Source organism: Nanorana parkeri, unplaced genomic scaffold (assembly GCF_000935625.1).
Source record: "Nanorana parkeri isolate BGI_ZX_2015 unplaced genomic scaffold, ASM93562v1 scaffold1113, whole genome shotgun sequence".
Classification (NCBI taxonomy): Eukaryota; Metazoa; Chordata; class Amphibia; order Anura; family Dicroglossidae; genus Nanorana; species Nanorana parkeri.
This window is the reverse complement of record NW_017307381.1, coordinates 173,716-193,323: the sequence shown is the minus strand read 5'-3', so window position 1 is coordinate 193,323 and position 19,608 is coordinate 173,716. Positions and strand designations below refer to the sequence as shown.

At 46.9% G+C, this 19,608-nt stretch overlaps 1 protein-coding gene across 1 annotated transcript in view; it reads right to left on the bottom strand.

The window, feature by feature from the left end:
- The window catches only part of LOC108796423 (UPF0505 protein C16orf62-like), a 503,129-nt gene that overhangs the window by 387,818 nt on the left and 95,703 nt on the right, over nt 1-19,608 (bottom strand). Inside the window, exon 6 of the mRNA XM_018567896.1 lies at nt 15,279-15,303. Within this exon, the coding sequence (XP_018423398.1) occupies nt 15,279-15,303 (25 nt within the window). The remainder of the gene's footprint in view (nt 1-15,278; nt 15,304-19,608) is intronic.

Sequence of the window (19,608 nt, the reverse complement as noted above, 5' to 3'; positions counted from 1 at the left end):
TATTTTAGTGTGTTTTATCAATTGAATTGTGTATTTTTATCGGTTTAATATTAATTTGAGAAACATTTGCACAATTATCGCAGGGCCTACAAATTTAGTATCACCATCTTTTTATTCTACCGGGCCTGCGCTTTCAGAAAATATATGGTTTGGGGGGTCTTTTACAAACGCTAGCAACGCAGCAGTTGAAAATCAAATCAATAGGAAAAAATTGCAGAAAATTCAAAAATGGCTTGGCCAGCTGATTTGAAAAATGTTCCAGAGGGCTTGGCAGCGAAAGGGTTAAAGCCTGGTTATAGCACATGGGAAGATATTGTAGTTAGAGAGATACATAGCAAAGTTATGTTAAGTTCACAATAGACCTGTATTTATTTATTTTTAAACTTCATTGCTATTGCATGATAGCACATTAGAGTTGACAGGTTCTCGTTAAGGTGACATTAGGGGTCTATTAGACCCCTAGTGTCACCTTTCCACTTCACTGGTAATGACAGCTGCCTGATGAGGCAGCTGAATGTAAAGACAGCATGCAGTGGCTGGGAGCAATAGCCAGCCTCCTATTGGCGATTTTAAACGGCAATAGCCAATAGCAAGCTGGCTAATGCACCCGCCCACTGCCATAGCCAGCTTGCTTTTGCAGTTTAAAATAGCCAATAGCAGGTTGGCTATTTCTCACAGCCGATGGATAAGAAACTTGGTGCTGGCTTTATACCACCAGTAGAAGAGGGGGCACGGGGGCAGCAGAGTAGGATCGCGGGCACGGCAGCAATGGAGGTACGGGGCACGGCAGCAGAGGAGGTACGGGGCACGGCAGCAAAGGAGGAACGGGGCACGGCAGAAAAGGAGGAACGGGGCACGGCAGCAGAGGAGGAACGGGGCACGGCAGCAGAGGAGGAACGGGGCACGGCAGCAGAGGAGGAACGGGGCATGGCAGCAGAGGAGGAACGTGTGACGGACACAAGGGCTGCAGGAGCTTCACAGCAGGGTTACCTGGAGACTTGGGGGAGGTGTGAGAGGGGGCTTGCCATGGGGGGTTGCATATGGAAAGTAGCCGAAGCATCTGGAACTATGTTGGGATGCTTTTGTCATCTGCCTGACTCCTCCACCTTCCTGACCACAGGCACAAAGACCCTAACAGACACGGAGACTGATAAGATACGGGTCTAAATGCCCCTGTGCATTATGGGTTTACTACTTTGTTTGACAGTTGTTTTTATCTATTTCTATTGGTTTGGGCGTGATTCATGCTTATTGATTTATTGTGTTGTCCAGTTCTTGGGTAAACGAGGGTATATGCTTCCCAGGAAGATACCGAGCAGGGAAGCAGTATTTGGCGGAGATACCATTTTCTGTTAGAGTCCGCCAGGAGAGTCCGCCAGTACTGGGCACTGTTAAGAGTTATTCTTTAAAATTCATATCAAATATTGGACTATATATTCCAAAAGGATGTATTTACTTTAAAAGAAGGGTCTTTTGTTCATGGTGTTAAGGACAGGAATGTTAATTTCTTACATAAGCGTGTCTCCCATGGAGGGGATGGGGGGTTTCTTGCCATATATAGCTGTTTTTTTGTAAGTCTTTTTTTTTCAGCATATGATTTTTATTGATGTACAAAAGTACAAATATACAAATACAAAGATATAAAACCCGGCATACGGGTGTAGAGAAAACATTTGCATACCAGAGAATGAATAACAACGAAACATTGACCCTTGGGTCTATGAACTAGAAACTTGAAGCTAGAAGCTAAAAACTAAAAACCAACACACTCGTATTATAAGGGCCACAATGTCCCCAACTCGACACTGTACGAAATGGAAGTGGAGCTCCTGCCTAGGGAGCACATTTTGATACAGGTTGTAACTCGAGACCTAAATAGGAGGCATAGTCATACACAACCTGAGGCAAGTGCAATACACGAAACCCCCTTGGCAGCCTATATAACGTCCGACGACCCCAATGACCCGGCTAATTTGTTCTCTAGGTACCATTTTGTGTATTGGAACGTAACCATTACATCCTTCAATTGTTCGGGTGTTAACTCAGCCATAAGGAATGCAGACTGTGTTAAAACATTTTGCGGTATGTTCCTGGGTGAGCTGTGCCTCTAATTTGTCCAATGACATCAGTTTGCGAAGGAGTTCCCTCAGCGTCACCAAGGTAGGTGGGGAGGGAAGTAACCAATTTATCAGTATTGTCTTTTTTGCTGCCAGTAGACATAAATGTTCCCACCGGGAGGGGTATTCTAACGGTGTAGCACCAGAGGGGGACGAGGGTATAGCGTGGAATAAACAAAAAGCAGGAGTACAGGATCTCCAGTTGCCCTTGTTGTTATGCATGAAGGATAAAACTTCCGACCAGAACTGCTGAATCTGGGGGCAGAGCCATATCAGGTGGTCTAAATCTGGGTAGGTGGCGCGACATTTAGGGCAAGCTGTTATCCAATGCGGTGGGGTGCATGCGAACTTTAGATTGAATGCATAGAAGGCTCTGTGTACCAATTTAAATTGAATCTCCCTCCATGTTTCACATACGATGGCCTTCCGAAGCGATAGCCACCCAGTGAGTAGCACCAGGTCCGCCTCTTCCGCAGGTAGTTGAAGTGTCGCCCATCTATGGACATGTCTGGGAAATACTGGGGGAGTATCATAACTAGCCGAGGATCTAATGTGTGATAGAATGCTCGAGAGGGATACCTTCTGTGTGGGTGAGTCTAGGGGGTTGATTTACTAACCTTATAAAACACGCCACGAACAAGTATACACCTCTGTAGTGTGTTCCCTCCCAGCATGATCTATTGGTGGAATCTAGACACCTTTGTATTGTGTACACACCCAGCAGGTGTGTTGTGCAAAGCCCTGCATGAATTGCAAGGTGATGTTGTGTAAATTAGCTCTACATTGTGTTGCTGGCGTTGATGAATGCAGGAATGTAAATGTATGAGCTAACCATTTTTGTCTAAACTGTGAAGCAGCATTATATATGCATCATGTGCATGATTTTTCCATATAAGGCATTAGTGGAAATATGCTTTTAGAGACTTTTTGGTTGATAAATACGTTTTGCTGTGTAAAAATCACACGCACCTAGTGCGTGCGTGTGTTTAGGTTAGTAAATCACCCTCTAAAAGTCTGTAGAACGACGTATGCGTTGTCATAGACCATGGCTTAGGAAGGTTATTTTGGGTGAAGTGGCGGACCTGGGCGTACTGTAGGAAGTGGCTATCTAGTATCCCAAAAGTTGTTTGTAGTTCCCTGAACTGTTTGCACATACCCTGGGGTGATATTATGTCCTGTAAAGTGCAGATACCCCTTGATTTCCAAAATGAGAAAACCCTTGATTCTCTACCAGGAGTAAATGCCGGGGAGGACACCAGCGGCAGCAGAGGAGAGACCACCCCTGGGATCCCATACAGTTTCCTGACCTCCCTCCATGTAATTATGGTGTCCCGCAGAAGGATGTTCGTTTTGATGAGTGCGGGAAGAGCTTTCCACGGAGTGTGGAGGACCCCTGAGAGAGACCAAGGATGCACCATAGCTTGATCTAAGCGCGGGTCTGTGAAGTGTGAAGTCCCATGCACCCAATCTCTGGCATGTCTAAAGACGCTCGCTAGATTATAAAGTCTAATGTCGGGTATATTCGCCCCTAGTAAGTATTTGGGTTGTTGTAGCTTGTGCATGGCTATGCGCGGGCGCTTTCCTCTCCATATGAAAGTAGCAAATGCTTTATACAACTTGTGAATATCTTTGTGTTTAATGAGTATAGGGAGCGTCTGCATAGGATACAGCAGCCTTGCAAAGCTGATCATGCGCATCAAATGGCATCTGCCCAGTATAGAGAGAGGAAGGTCACACCATTTATGCAATTCTTGAATGATCTTCTGAAACAAGGGGATAAAATGTAAGTGATATATATGTGTGGCTCTGGTGGATATACGAATACCTAAATAAGTTATAGCTCGTCTCTGGATGTGAATGGAGAGTTCAGGAGGCCAGTGGGATGTGTCGATGGATTCCCCAGGGGACAAAAGCAAAAGTTCACTTTTGTGGCAATTAATCTTTAGTCCCGAGAACGACCCATAGTGTCTTATGAGTCTGAGCACGTCAGGTACCAGCGTGGATGGGTCAGACAACACCAGAATGATGTCATCCGCAAATAGGGCCAGTTTAACCTCATGGGGCCCCAAGCGACTCCCCCGGAATGTCGGGGAGAATGAAAGCGATCTAGATAACGGTTCCAAAGCTATATTAAAGAGCAAAGGGGACAACGGGCATCCCTGCCTCGTTTCCTTGTACAGTGGGAATGGGCATGACATAGCTGATTGTGTAAGTATGCATGCTTGAGGGGACGTGTAGACAGTAGTAATAAAACTCAAAAATGAACCTGAGAATCCCATACGTTGCATAACCATGGACAACCACTGCCAATTAACATTGTCAAAAGCTTTCTCCGCATCCAATGATAAAAGAGCCATAGGATGCGAAGAAGGCAGGTTCAGCCGGTGGTCTTCCAGTACCATGAGAATCTTGCGAATATTGGACACAGCCGACCGGCCTGCAACAAACCCCACCTGATCAGGAGAAATCAGTTTCGGCAAAAAAGCTGCCAGTCTATTGGCTAGTATTTTGGACAGCATTTTGGCATCTAAGTTGAGTAGGGAGATGGGTCGGTATGATCCAGCCTGCACAGGATCCTTGCCCTTCTTGGGCAGTAAGCGGATATAAGCGTGATTAAAAGTGGGAGGATAAGGCGCATGCGCGAGGCTGACCGGGATGGCCGCGGTTTAATCGGCTCCGCACCGGACTGGGCGCCTTACAGATCTTACGGCTGATATTAACTGCCGGAACCTACTCAAACACCTCGGAACCAGAGAGAGGATCACTCGGTGCACCGACTAATACTAAAATGGGTCGCACTTACCCGAAGAAGAAGCCCACGCCAATCGACCTTGCATGAGGCCTTGGGTAGGATGTCGCGCAGATCCGCGTACAGAGCACCCCCGCCGGACGAAGACACGAGGTCCTCAGTAGACACCATGGATCCAGTTGGCGACGATCCTATAAACCCCTTGCCTGACCAACAGATGGCTATGATGGCGCAATTCGAAACCACATTGCACAAGGCCCTGGACAAGATGTCCAAACAAATAACACAATTGGTCCGGGAGATCCGGGAAATCGGGAAGCGGACGACGGTGTTAGAGTCCAGATGCAAAGATATTACCACCATCATTGAGGGACATGAAGACGAACTGGAACGCCTTTGCAACCTCAACCTGTCCCTGCATTCCCAGGTAGAAGACGCTGAGAACCGTGATCGCCGGACGAACCTGCGTATACGGGGAGTACCTGAGAGCGTGAATGATTTACAATCCACGATCACAGCTCTGTTCCAAGAATTGGCCCCGGACTTACCCATAGACAGATTGGAATTCGATAGGATCCATCGGGCCTTGACTAGACGTTCAGCGGAAGGGCCCCCACAAGACATTATAGTGCGATTGCACTTCTACCGCACAAAAGAGCGCCTTCTCCAGGCGGCGAGAGAAAGCCCGTCCCTCCACTTCCAGGGCTACTTCTTCCAGATATTCTCAGACCTCTCACAGGTAACGATTGCCAAGCGGAGGGAATTCCGTGTGATTACCCAGACCTTGCAATCAAAACGGATTTGGTATCGGTGGGGATTCCCGTTCAAGCTCCAATTCCTCTTCGAGAACAAGACCTATACTTTTACGACGGTGGATGATGCGACCCGTTGCCTGGAACAACTTAATCTCCTCAACCTGCCGGTGGACCTTCTGGGCCCCTCGTCTTCAAGATTGGATGGCGGACAGGGGACCCCACGTTCATCCCATTCCTCCGGAGGACGACTCGCCGAGCCGACAGTTTCCCTGACCCCTTCCCAAGAATCGGATGTGCTGGGCTGAGTATATGCGGGAGCTCTCTCCCGCCGAGTTTCTAGCTTGTTTGGATTGTTTTGTTCTGTTTCTACCCTGTTTTGCCTCGTCATGATCGACATGGATTTAACCACCGCCAGTGCTGTAATAGACTGGTCTACCATTATGTCGGAGGGAGATAGAGCGGGGCCCTCATTCGGATATGGTCTACGCTGAGGGGTCTCTGGAGTCATCTGTGGCCCCCGGGACATCTCAGTAGGGATAGATAGACCCCCCCGACCTGGCAATCTTTGGCTGTGTGGTAGGAAGACTATGCTTTAGTTCAATCCCTGAAGATTTGTCTTACTGAGGTGGCCAGGGGAATCTATGCTGGGGCAGAGGGAACTTTTGGTTCAGGTTTGATGTTCACCCCCTCAGTATTCTTGCTTGGGTACTTGGATTTCCCCACATGCGCTCCCTGATTAGGTATGGCACTGCGGAGTGTCATAAATCCGGCTCCCGTACGGTATATCCACATGAACAATATGAGCCTGGAGTTGCGTGGTCATTGCATGCGGGGACTCACTTGCTCCGGTTGAGTTATTTTACTTTTATTTTGCTGTGGTTCTCCTGATATCGGATGTCTGGTTTTATTGAAAGTTTTCATATAATTTTGTGTGAGATTTTATATGTTTCAGTATTATGTGCAGGCAGATTATTTTTTCATGTTCTGGATATGATCCAGGGGCCTAGCCCGGTTCATACATGTTGCCTCACATCTCGCCACTCAGACTTTGCTGTTAGCAGAGACCTGACGAGCGACTACTTCGGTCCACGAGACTTGTGTGGACCCTCCTTGTGGAGACTTCTTTCCACTTCTTTTCTCTAAACCCCCTTTTCTCCCTTCGAATCCCCTTCCTGCTCACTGCCCTCCCTCGCTACTTCCCTCCCTGGTTCTCTCCTTTTTCTTCCCATCTTGCCCTACTCCTTATCTTCTGATTCTGATTGTCTAAGTGCAGGCATGTCCCTTACAATAGTGTCCCTTAATGTCCAAGGGCTCAATCAACCAAATAAACGAGTTAAAGCGTTCCGCCAATTTAAATACCTGCATGCAGACGTGATATGTCTGCAGGAAACTCATTTTAAACAGTATTCTCCCCCCACGTTCCTTCATTCCACGTTCCCCAACTTTTATTTGGCCTCGGCCCCAACGAAAACTAAGGGGGTCCTTATAGCTTTCAGGAGAACGCTCCCATTCGTGTGCCGGGACACTATCACAGACCCAGATGGGGGGTTTCATAATACTTGAGGGCTCGATTCATGATGTCCCCATCACGGTTGTATCGTATTATGCGCCCAACTCTGGACAGCTGGAGTTCCTTGCGAACCTTCTAACAATAATTGACGCTAAGTTGGAGGTAACCCTGATCATGTGTGGAGACTCAAATTTGCTGATACACCCTCATGCTGACCGTTTGGATCCGGGCGACCCCACTATTCCCCCCATGCTTACTGCCTGCAGCCCGCAGATTCCGATTGCTGTTAGCGGAATATGGCCTGGCGGATGCCTGGAGGGAACTGCACCCGGCGAAGGAACATTTTACTTTTTATTCGAATCCGCATAATACGTTTTCTCGTATAGACCACATTTTTCTGCACATATCAACACTCCCCTTTACACAATCGGCCGCAATTCTACCTATAGCGTGGTCCGATCATGACTTGGTGAGCTTGACATGTAATCTCTCCCTGCCTAGATCACACGGAGTCACTTGGTCCCTCAGAGACTCCCTGCTCACAGATACCAAAGTGTACACCTCCGTCAATGCGGCCTTGACTGAATTCTTTCTTCTCAATGCTCCCTCGGTGGCATCCTCTGGGGTGGTCTGGGAGGCACACAAAGCCACTATCAGGGGTAGACTGATGACATTGGCATCTAGTATTAGGAAGAAGCGGGAGGAACGTATACGCCACTTAGAGCGGTCACTGGGAAAGGCTTCTCGGGCTTTCCAGGGGCTGCCATCGGGAGAGAATAGGTCCTGCCTAGCGTCTGTTAAAACGGAGCTGAACTTGTGTTTGACACACAAGGTGGAGGCTCAGTTACGCTGGGTACAACACAAGTTTTACGTACAGGGAGACAAACCAGGTAAGATGTTGGCTGCCAGACTAAAAGATGCAGGCCCCAAACATACCCCGATACAATTGAGGGTAGGCAGGGACGTCTTGACTTCCCATTCAGTTAAGATTTTACAGACATTTCAAAACCATCTTCAAACCCTTTATCGTACCAAGGGACAATTTTCTCCACCGGCCTTAGAAGCCTTCCTGACAAACATGAATCTTCTTACTCTAACAGAGGAAGCTAGGTCAGATATTGATTCAGAAATTACACTTCTGGAAGTCCAGAATGCCATTAAAACGCAAGCCAATGGGAAAAGGCCGGGCCCAGATGGCTACACGGCCCTTTACTACAAAAAAAATTCAGATGTACTTGCCCCTCATTTGGTTAAATGTTTTAATGACTTACGAAAGGGGCTCCTACCACCTAGGGACTCCTTGGTCTCTGCCATCAGATTAACCCCAAAGCCCCATGCCGATCACTCCTCTTGGTAAAATTATAGGCCTATTTCCTTAATCAATATAGACATGAAGCTACTTACTAAAATATTGGCTCTCAGGTTGAATCTATATGTCAGGGCATAGCCCTGGTATCCAGGGACCAGGTGGGCTTCATGCCGGGACGTCAGACCGGAGACAACATACGTCGTATATCCTTGATCCTCCACATTGCTCGCTCCAGGCGTATACCACTTATGTTGTTGTCCCTGGACATTACTAAAGCTTTCGACTCTATTGACTGGGACTACCTGAGGTGGGTGCTTTGACATTGGGGCTTTGGACAATCATTCATGAGATGGATAGACTCCCTGTATTCTATCCCTTCAGCATACGTGCAGTATCAAGGATTCAGGTCGGGGACATTCCAGATTTCCAGGGGGACCAGGCAGGGGTGTCCACTCTCCCCTCTCCTGTTCGCCCTGGCGATCGAACCTTTGGCCCAAGCTATCCGCATACACAGAGATCCACGGCATAGAAGTAGCAGGGTACCACCATAAACTCAGCGTACTCGCAGATGACGTGCTTCTAATGATCTCCGACCCCCTTAAGTCACTGACCTCACTTTTGCCACTGCTACAACGATTTGGAACCCTATCAGGCCTACAAATTAACCCAAGCAAAACAAAGGCGCTAAACGTATCCTTACCACCCGATTTATATGACTCCTTAAAGACCTCCTTCCCCTATACATGGGTACAATCCGCGCTCTCCTACCTAGGGATACATTTAACCCCGACATAAGACACCTTATATACTGCTAATTACCCTAAATTATTTACTCACCTGACCTCGCTCCTGAACTCCTGGAATAAACACCGTATTTCATGGCTAGGAAGAATCACAGCGGTGAAAATGTCTCTTTTGCCGAAATTTTTGTACTTTGCCAGGGTGTTACCCATCCCGGTCCCAGCGTATAGGATACGCCTACTCCAACGCCAGATCCTGAGTTTCATTGGGTCCGGCTCCATCCCCAGAATTGCTAGGACAGTATTATACAGATCCAAATTGAAGGGGGGCCTAGGACTCCCTCTTTTCCAGAAATACTATGCAGCAGCTCAGATGGTTCCCCTCTTTATGTGGCACTCGGAGAAGTAGGTTCCCTTGTGGGTCTCATTGGAGGCATATCTATGTGATCCCATACTCTTAAGAAATTTGCCGTGGCTGCCTCCCAAAATGCGGACCACTGTCACCTGCCCTATCACTAAACACACTCTCCGCTTATGGGATGCCCATAAGGTCTCACAGCGATGGATCTCTCCACATACACCTCTTCTCTCTATACAGGGGAACCCCCTGTTCCCTCCGGGATATGAACATCCCTCAGCTTTTCGTAAATGGGCAGTTCGATCTCTAGCTCAAGCTAGACATTTTTATACAGCTGAAGGGATTGTATCATTCTCGGAATTACAGGGGGAACACCAACTCACATCCAGGAATCTTTTCCAATTCATGCAAATTACACACTTTTTGAGGCAGTGTGCTGGACCGACCAGGGACCTGACGGTTATGACCCCATTTGAACAATTATTGACGCTTCAGCCTCAAGGCCCAGGTCTTATATCACATTTGTATACGTCCTTGATGGACTCTCTACAGAGTGATCTCCCCCCCTATGCCCTCAAGTGGGAACAGGAATTGGGAGGACCTATTGGAGAGAACACATGGTCCCAAATCTGGAGCACGACCTCAAAATTTCTTCGTGTGTACGGGCAGTGGAAGCGAATTTTAAGATCTTACTGAGATGGTATCTGGTTTCTCTGCGGATCGCCCGTGCAGTTCCCTCCAGGTCCCCATTCTGCTTTAGAGGGTGTCAGACTGACGGGACCTTCCTCCACATATGGTGGGAGTGCCCCAAGATCAGGTGGTTCTGGTCTAGGGTGTATCAGCTAATTTACACGGTAACAGGTCGTTCCTTCCCTAAGGATCCGACTGAGGCGTTACTCGGGAAGAAACCGGTGTCATGCTCGTGGACTCAATTTAAACTAGTCACTTACGTCCTAACGGAAGCCAGGAGAGTGATTGCGCGCTCTTGGCGTACGACCTCGGTCCCCTTTGCAGCAGTTAAACCAAGAGTCTCACAGATTATGTTCCTTGAGAAACTGTCGGCTATCCAGTCAGATTCATTGCCCAAATTCTAAAAAATATGGGAGCCCTGGGTTGTCTCCTATATGCCCCCAAATTTCCATTTAGATTTACTCACTATTTAACTCTCCTTCAGACCTGTAGCCCCTGTCACCCACCCTGCTTTTTCCCCCTCCTCCCTCTCCATCCCCTCTTCTTTGAACCAAGTCTCCTTCATAAGTTTCCTGTGTTCAGGCAAAGCCTGAAAGGTGGTATGACCACCGCTTTATAGTTTGTAATAGATGACTGATTAACATGCACTGTGTGTCTAGCTGTGTGCGGTCTATTTCCTGCGACATGCATAACACAGATTGTAATGTGCTTAAGTCCTTCTTGATTTATAGGGCTGTATGTACAGCCTTGATATCATTGTTTATGATGTTTATGTAAGCTGGAATTTCTTTATTTTGGAAAACAATAAAAACTTTTGAAATTAAAAGTGGGGGGATAAATCTTGCGGGACATTATGCCCTGGTACAGGGCTTCTAATGTAGGAGCTATGGCAGTAGCCAGTAATCGATACAATTCCGCCGAGTAACCGTCTGGGCCGGGAGCTTTGCAAAGGGGGGAGTGTTTAATGACCTCCAAGATCTCTGGCATAGTGATATCGCCATTCAACCATTCGAGGTCTTCAGCAGACAAAGAAGGTAATTTTAGAGAATCCAAAAATTGAGCACCAGCGGGCAAGTCACCTTGCTCGGGCCCATACAGTTTCCTGTAGAAGTCACTGAAAATATTGCCTACCGAGGAAGGGTCAGAGTGTACCACCCCCTTCTCGTCTTTTAGTTGCAGGATGTGGGAGCAAGTTCGCCCACCACGAGCCAGGTTAGCTAACAATTTGCCCGACTTGTTTCCAAACTTGAAGAGTGCCAGATCGGCCGGGTTTCTAAGTATTAGGTCATGTTGGTGCAGCCAATGGTCGCATGCATGTTTGGCCGCCAGCCAAGATGCCCTATGTGTCGGGGAGGGATCATGTTTGTAGTCAATGTACGATCTCCTGGCAGCTGTGCTCGCCTCCGCATACCTCCTCCTGATCAGCCTTTTTTTCACAGTAGCATATGCCAGTATACGTCCTCTCAAAACCGCCTTTGCGGTCTCCCAAAACAATACAGGGTCAGACACATGAGCAGCATTATCAACAGCGTAGTCACTCCACCATTGTTGAAGCTCCGCCTGGAACGCTCCATCTTTCGCCAAATAATTGGGGAACCTCCAAATGAGGGGGTGACTAGGCATACCAATATTTTTTAGAGTAAGCAGCACTGATGCGTGATCTGAGATCACCATATCCCCTATAGTCACAGACTCCAGTTTGGACATCAAGGAGGAGGATGCAAAGAACAGGTCTATACGTGACAACGAGCCGAGGGCGTGGGAAAAGTGGGTGAAGTGTCTTTCCAGAGGATGGAGGTGCCTCCAAGTATCTGTAAGGCCTATCGAGTCAATCCAAGTGGCCAAGCGAGAATCCTGGGGATTGCGATACGAGGTACCAGGTGGGACTTCCCACGATCGGTCCTCGGGCGTGGATGGTGTAGCATTGAAATCTCCGCCAATAAGGAGAAATGGGGAGGGTGGGAGTGACAAACTTTTTAAGAGGTGGTGATCCAAAAAGGACTTATTGTCCGCATTAGGGCCATACACATTCCAGAGGTGTAGTGGGTGGGGTCCCATTTGTAGAGAGAGCATAGACCAGGGGTAGCCAAACTCCGGCCCTCCAGCTGTGGTGAAACTACAAATCCCATGAGGCATTGCAAGATTCTCTCAGCCACAGACATGACTCCCGGAGAGGGATGCATCATGGGATTTGTAGTTTCACCACAGCTGGAGGGCCGGAGTTTGGCTACCCCTGGCATAGACCATCTTCCGTTGATCTGGTCAAAGCTGTGGGAGGTGATGGAATGCGCCAATGACTTGTTGATAAGGGTAATTACCCCAGCAGATTTCCTTGCAGCTGGAGCACCAATGGCCGTGCCCACCCAGGATTGTCGCATGCATAAAATATCGGGCTCTTTAAGGTGAGTTTCCTGAAGGGCGATGTCCACTTTCAACTTTCGCAAATGACGTAAAATCTGGCGTCGTTTATTAGGAGATCTCAGCCCCTTAACGTTCCAGGAAACAATGTTCAGGGTGGGTCCCATAACAACCACAGTGGGGTGTAAATGATAACTAGCGACAAATGTCGGCAACAAGGGGGGGCTCTCGCGGGCGTCCCAGCTCTCCCGAAGAGGCCCTGTGGCACAAGTGGATGTGCCCTTTGATGTGCAAAAGAATTAAGGGGTGATCCATCGGGCAGGAGATGAAGATGCAGGAGATTGACTCCATGAGTGTGTTGGCGAAAAAGTACTAACAACAAAAACACAAAAAAAGAAACGTCCATTGTAAGTGACTACCTTTTTTCCTGATGCGAGCGGAAAGGGGCTGACCACACGTGAGAGCGAGGCCGTTCTTCACGGGGTTGCGTCAGCGCAGTAGTATTCAGTGAGCTTGTATATCGCGCCATCCCGCCATCCAGAAAGGGCAAAAACTATCAGTCCTGGTGAAACTTGATGAACAACGAAAGAGTAGAGAAAAATCAAAACAAAAACAAAAGAGCGAAGTATCAGTAAAGTACCTGCAGAAGAGCACCATCCAGGCCCGGAACCTCCGCGCCGCAACATCACCAATCTTCTCCGTAAGTATATCCAAACTTGACCCCCTCTCGGGCTCTCAGGCCTTCTTTTTCCGGGGAGGGCTTTTTAACGGGGATGAAGAAGAGATATTCCCCCAGGAATCGAGGAACTTTTGGGCTTGCGTTGCAGATGTGAAGCGCCATGCTTTCCCATCCTCCGTGGAGAAGCGGAGCACTGCTGGATATTGTAAAGCGAATTTTATGCGGTGTCTAACCAGCGATTGGCATACCTCATGGAATGATCTCCTCAATTTAGATGTTTCCATAGAGTAATCCGCGAAAAGTTGTAGCTTTAGACCATCCACCACGAGGTTGCGCTGAGTGCGGTAGGTGTGGAAAATATTCTGTTTATCGTAGTAATCAAGGTAGCGTACTAGCACTGGTCTCGGTTTGGCATCATCTCTAGGGGATCCCAACCTGTGCGCCCTCTCAACCTTGCATGCAGCGGACAGGCCCAAGGCTTTGGGTATAGCGGCGGCGCAGAACGCCCTCAGATCAACAGGTTTCACGGATTCCGGGACGCCAATGACCCGCAGATTATTGCGTCTGGAGCGATTTTCCAAATCGTCCACTTCATCTTGCAAGGTGTGTATGCGTTTGGTCATGTCACCGTATGCACGATGTGACTCAGCAGCGTCATCCTCCACATTGCTAATGCGTTGTTCCATGCTAGTGATGCGTGTATTTTGCGCTTCCATGGTCGCATTTAGCTTGCCCAAGTGCAACTGTAAAGTGTCCGCAATAATTTTAGCCATATCAGCCTTAAGATGTTTGGTCACTTCTGCAGCGATCAGCTTATAATCAATGTGGGGGGTATCATGCATCAGAGAGTCCGACTCACTCTCTCCCATACCTGTGTCCTCCTCATGCTGCAGATCGTCAGCAGCCATCTTGGATCCTTCCCCTCCGTCTATCTGACTCCCTGGGAGGGCTCTGCGGGCTCTTGGTTGGCGCTCCAGATACCTGTCCATGACAGGGGAGCGGGTGGCAAGCTGTTGGTGACCGGCGGACGGCGGCCAAGGTTCCGGTATGATGTCTTTGGCGGTTGACAGGACGGAGCTCGGAGCCGCTCGTCTAGTGCATCAGGCGCCGCAACCGGAAGTTTTTTGTAAGTCTTAAAATCCTATGTGTACAATTGTGATTGGTTTTAAAGAAGTAACGTCACTGGTTTTTGTTCTCATTTTGGCTTATAAAAACTGACCCAGGAAGCTAATAAATTTGAATATAGGTTGCAGCCGTTTGTGGCCAATACCTTTATTCCCGAGATCTCGTTTTGCAGAACAAGTTTGACGGAGTTTTGACGGCAGTAGCAGAGGAGTAACGGGGCACGGCAGCGAGGGATGTGCAGAGGCACAGCGGTTTCTACTCTCCACTGGGTGCTGGCTGCAGCGTTCTGTTTCCCCTCTGATTGAACGGTACACAGACCGCAGCATGTAGCAGCTCCCAGCAAGGAGGAAAATGGTGGAGCAGAGTGCCACCGGTAGCAGAAAATAATCGAAAATCAACTTATCAATAATGAGAATAGCTGACAGCGATTCTCATTATCGATTATAATCGATTAGTTGTTGCAACCCTAATCTTGATTGATGGTAATGGAAGAGAAATCCACAAATATAAAAATAAAAACTAGCATACAAAAATTGGTGAGATATTTCTCAGCAGAGCTGGATGATATATACACACTGCATATTTATTTTTCTATTTTTTCCTTCATGGAGGGTCTGGATACGGTCAGTGGAAACCAGGTTCTATAAGTGTGCTAATAAACCTATTTTTTAATTCTTAAAAATGACACAGCAGAAGAGCAGAACTAATGCAAAGTAGGAGCCGGCAATGAGCAAATATCCACATGCATTCACAACTGCAAAGTATACCTTGCAAAAAGGTTGACAAATATAATTAAGAGTATGTACATGAAACTGATCCTATTTATATGTATAGTGTATAAACAAAATGTCCTTTAAAACAATAAAAAATATCAAATTAAATATTTACCTCTTTCTGAACCCATGAAGAGATTCTATAAAGAAAATACATAGATGAAAACAGTTTTAGTAACCAATATATCACTTCGAATAATTAAAACATGTATAGTATATGTCAACAGTTATCAGGATTGCTTAGGAAAAACATTTTTACATTCATTTTAAGCAACATATGACAGAAATAAATGTATTCAAATCATATAGAACAAATCTAGTCAAATAAAAAAACCTACCTTTGAGGGGGCATGACTTCGGCATTGGAAGAGTGAAGCCGCACGATTGCTGAGCTCCCGGGCCAGCAACTTTTACATATAGCCTGACAGCCTTACCTAACAAACCACACTGTTGCATCTTCATGACGTCGGGGAGAAAGAGTAACAAGGGACATTCCTCCACCTGCCCTGACAACGCCATGGATAGCTTCCTGAAAGGGAGTAGTCAGCCCCTGCTGCTCCTACACTTAAGATGGTGCCCGCGCCCCCCCCTCGAGGCCGGTGGCCTGTGATATCATCTGAGCCCTCTTATTCCCATGCTGCGGCTCGTGCGGTAGGAGAATACACCATGCTGCCCTGGTCTCCACTCAGTGATCTGTCCCCGGGGTTTACCCACTCTTTGCTCCCCTCTTATTGCTCTAACTCGGTTGAGGGTGATCGCGGGCATATACCGCTGTCCCATGCTGCCCCTCATGTGGATCTCTCCCAGCCTGTGTCACACACTGCTGTAGCAGGAGAGAGCAATGGACCTCAGCCTGTCAGTCTCCCCTCTGAGCTTCTGGCTGCTACTACACCTGGGGAAAAGGCATTGTGGCATCTTATCCAAACTCTACCATCTTGGAATGACTGAGGCATTGGCCTCCAGAGTGGAACATCCTTTACAACAGGACATTGCTTGTGTTCGTATTCAAACAACAGAGGTGGAGGCTAGAGTTTCTATTGTGGAAGAGGGTCAGTCCTCACTTCAAGGTGCTGTTAATGCTTTGGATCATTCCTGTGGAGTTATGTCTTCTCGCATTACTCATTTACAGTTGCTTGTGTATGACCTTGAAAATCACATCCATAGACAGAATATACGTATTAGGGGCATCTCTGAAGCCACTGCCCCTTCTGATTTGCGCTCTACTGTTACTGGCACTTTCAACATGCTGTTGGAACGTCTTGCTCGTTCGCAAATAGCGATTGACAGAGTACACAGAACCCTTGGACCCCGGAATTCCACCATGGCACAGCCAAGAGATGTGCTTTGCCGTCTACATTCATATACCCTCAAGGAGGAGATTCTTCAGAGAGCTTGGCAGAAGGGCACATTTGAATTTAATGGTGCTTCTATTCACCTCTATCCGGATGTCTTCCGCAAAACTTTGCAGATGAGGCACATGTTGCGACAGTTGGCTGTCCTGCAAGACCAAAGCGTGATGTACAATTGGGGCCATCCCTTTCACCTCATTGTCCGCAGAGGAAACTCATCATTTACCCTACACCACAGTGAGCTCTAGGCTTTCTTTGAGTTCGTGGACATTCCTGTGCTGCCTGTTCCCGATTGGCTAGCCGAGCCTTCTACTGCTGCACCTTCTCCTCCTTCTCAGGAACCTGTGAGCTGCCGCTGGTGGAACTCAAGCTGGTTACTGATGTCTTTTTCAATTTTTTTTAGATTTGGCTGTACCTATGCTGATTTACATTTTTATACTGCCTGGGTTTTTTCTTTGCCTTGCTTATTCTATCATTGTATGAATGGGGAGTGGGGCTAGCGGTGGTTCACCGGCCTGTGCTCTCCATCCTGGGGGGGGGGGGGGGGGCGGGCGCTTTCCCCGGCTGGGCCCTCCCGTCCTGGGGGGGGGGGACGGACGGACGTCCATATAGTGGCTTTGGGGGATTTTAGGCTGAGACAGTTTATTATCACTGAACAGCTGTCAGTGGGTTTATGTCTCTGGTTGTTTAGATTTCTTATGACTGTTGTTCCATTTCCTATACCAATGTTCCAAAAAACTGCACACCACAGCGCTCAGCAGACTCCCAATAGAATGTTCTCCAACATCAATTGTATGCAGGCTGCCGTCATCAAAAGGCCACAGGGAAGTTCTCACAAGAGATGCAAAACAAACAGACAGACAACGTCTTGTCCATGTGTATTACCGTTTATTAAATATGAACATGAAAATTGACATACAAAACTATTCACATGGTAATAGCTAGATTAAAGGTACAAGGCAGATTGCACGAAAGAAGGCTACCTTGATAACTGATGCATTTCGGGGGCTATTCCCCCTTCCTCAGAGCTAACAAGTTATAAAATAGGATACAAATAGAGTGGGCGAACACCATGTGACCTCAAACCAAACCCACTCAATCAGATGCAGCTGATCACCCTCACCTCATCAATAGGAGTTGAGCAGTGTGTAGTAGCAATAGAAGGTGCTGATTTGACACAGCGGATTTATAATACACGTGGTCACGTCCACAAAACAATCAGTGCCAGTATCCCACACCTTCAGCACGGACAGACAGGACGAGCACAACCGGAAATATATATTGAAAAGAACATGAGAAGTCCTAGATAAAAAACAAACGGCATGGCATCTATTTATCACATATATCTATAGATATATAGATTACAATTTTAATCAACTTTTTATATATAATACAGGTATTTATATGGGTAATTTCCCCCCCCCCCCCCTTTTTTTCTCACTTTTTGTTTTTTTACAATACATTTTTATTAAGGTTTTTCATAGTACAAGACAACATTACAGCATAACTAAGGCCCTGACCTTACACAGTGATCAAAACTGCCGGATAGACATAAAGAGCATAAGTCGGATAATAGGCAAAGTGCAAAACAGCAACACAGCATTTATATAAACTATGTATTAGGTATCGGACAGAGTGAAGACAGCATCTTAATATAAAATAGGGTAAAACATTCAGTAATGGGAATTGCAGCAAAAAATGCAATGACTAGTATGTCTTTGGTTTCCATTAAACATTAGGGATAGGAGGAAAATAGGCAGAACATACAAGATAGTGGGGGCAGGAAAACACAAACAGATATACAGAAACGAGGTGATAACGTAAAATGAGGCAGTAAAAAAGATAAAACATGTATATCAACCTGAGCATACGAATCTTGAGCACAGAAATAAGTATTCCTAAGGCATACGGTCATGTACCAGAAGCAGGCAAGACGGTACAAGGTTGAGGTACATAACAGCATAGAGAAGTATTAGCTAGACCTTAGAGTATCAATAAGTTAGAAATAAATTTGTAGTGCACCTACTATCCTGCAACCAACAATCCCAATCTTTAAGGAACCTGTATTCCCTCAGGTGTGCTCTAGCAAAGAGGTATTCAAAATGAGAGTTGGTATTATGACCAGGGTTTGAAAAATCCACTCGTCTGTGACGAGAGGACGGTGGAGCCCGACGAGCAGCTTCCCGGCCGGCCGTTGTAAATACACGGCCGGCTGGGAGCTTACATTCAAGCGATCGGGCGTCTCTAGAGACGCTCAATTGCTTGTATTAGCAGCTGTCACTGGCATTGAAGAGTCCAGAGATCCGCTGTGCCCGATGCGGCCGGGACTGGCACTGCTCTGTGACAGGAGATCAAAGGGAGTGTCATGCAAATTTTCAGTATTCAGCACTGTGGTACTTTGAATGTCATTAATTCCGTCATGCAACGCTGTACTAAAATTAATTTGATACAATTTTTGGGGACAGATAGAGCTTTCTTTCCAGTATGCAAACTCCCTTTGATCTCCTCTCAGTCCCTGAATGCAGGAAGTGATGTGTACTACATCACTTCCTGCATTCAGTGTCTCTCTCCAGCTAGAGAAGCTGATGAAGCAGATCTGTGCTTCATCAGCTTCTCTGGGGGTCCCTAGGTGACATTAGGGGTTTTGGAGACCCCTGATGTCTCCATAAAGAGGACCTGTCATGTAAATTGGCTATTACATAGGGGGATTCTTAGCCCCCCATGTAATAGCAATAAAGCTGTGTGTAAAAAAAATACTAAAATTAAAGAATCAAAAAAATAAAGCATAAAAAAACCCCCATTTTTTTTAAGTCCCCGCCCCCCACATACACACGCAGATATGCGTCGGGTGCGCCTACATGCGAAAACGACTATTGTGCCTCACATGTTAAATATTGCCGCAAATGTCGGAGTGAGAACAATACAATAATTTTAGAGCCATTAATCACTGATAACACTAAACTGATGAGCAGTAAAAGCGGTTTAATTGTCGCCTATGGGCGTTTTTTGCGATTTTGCGGGCGCACGCAATTTTAAGGCTTGACATGTTTGGTGTCTATTTACCCAACGTGACCCCGAATTTTATGATTTACTAAA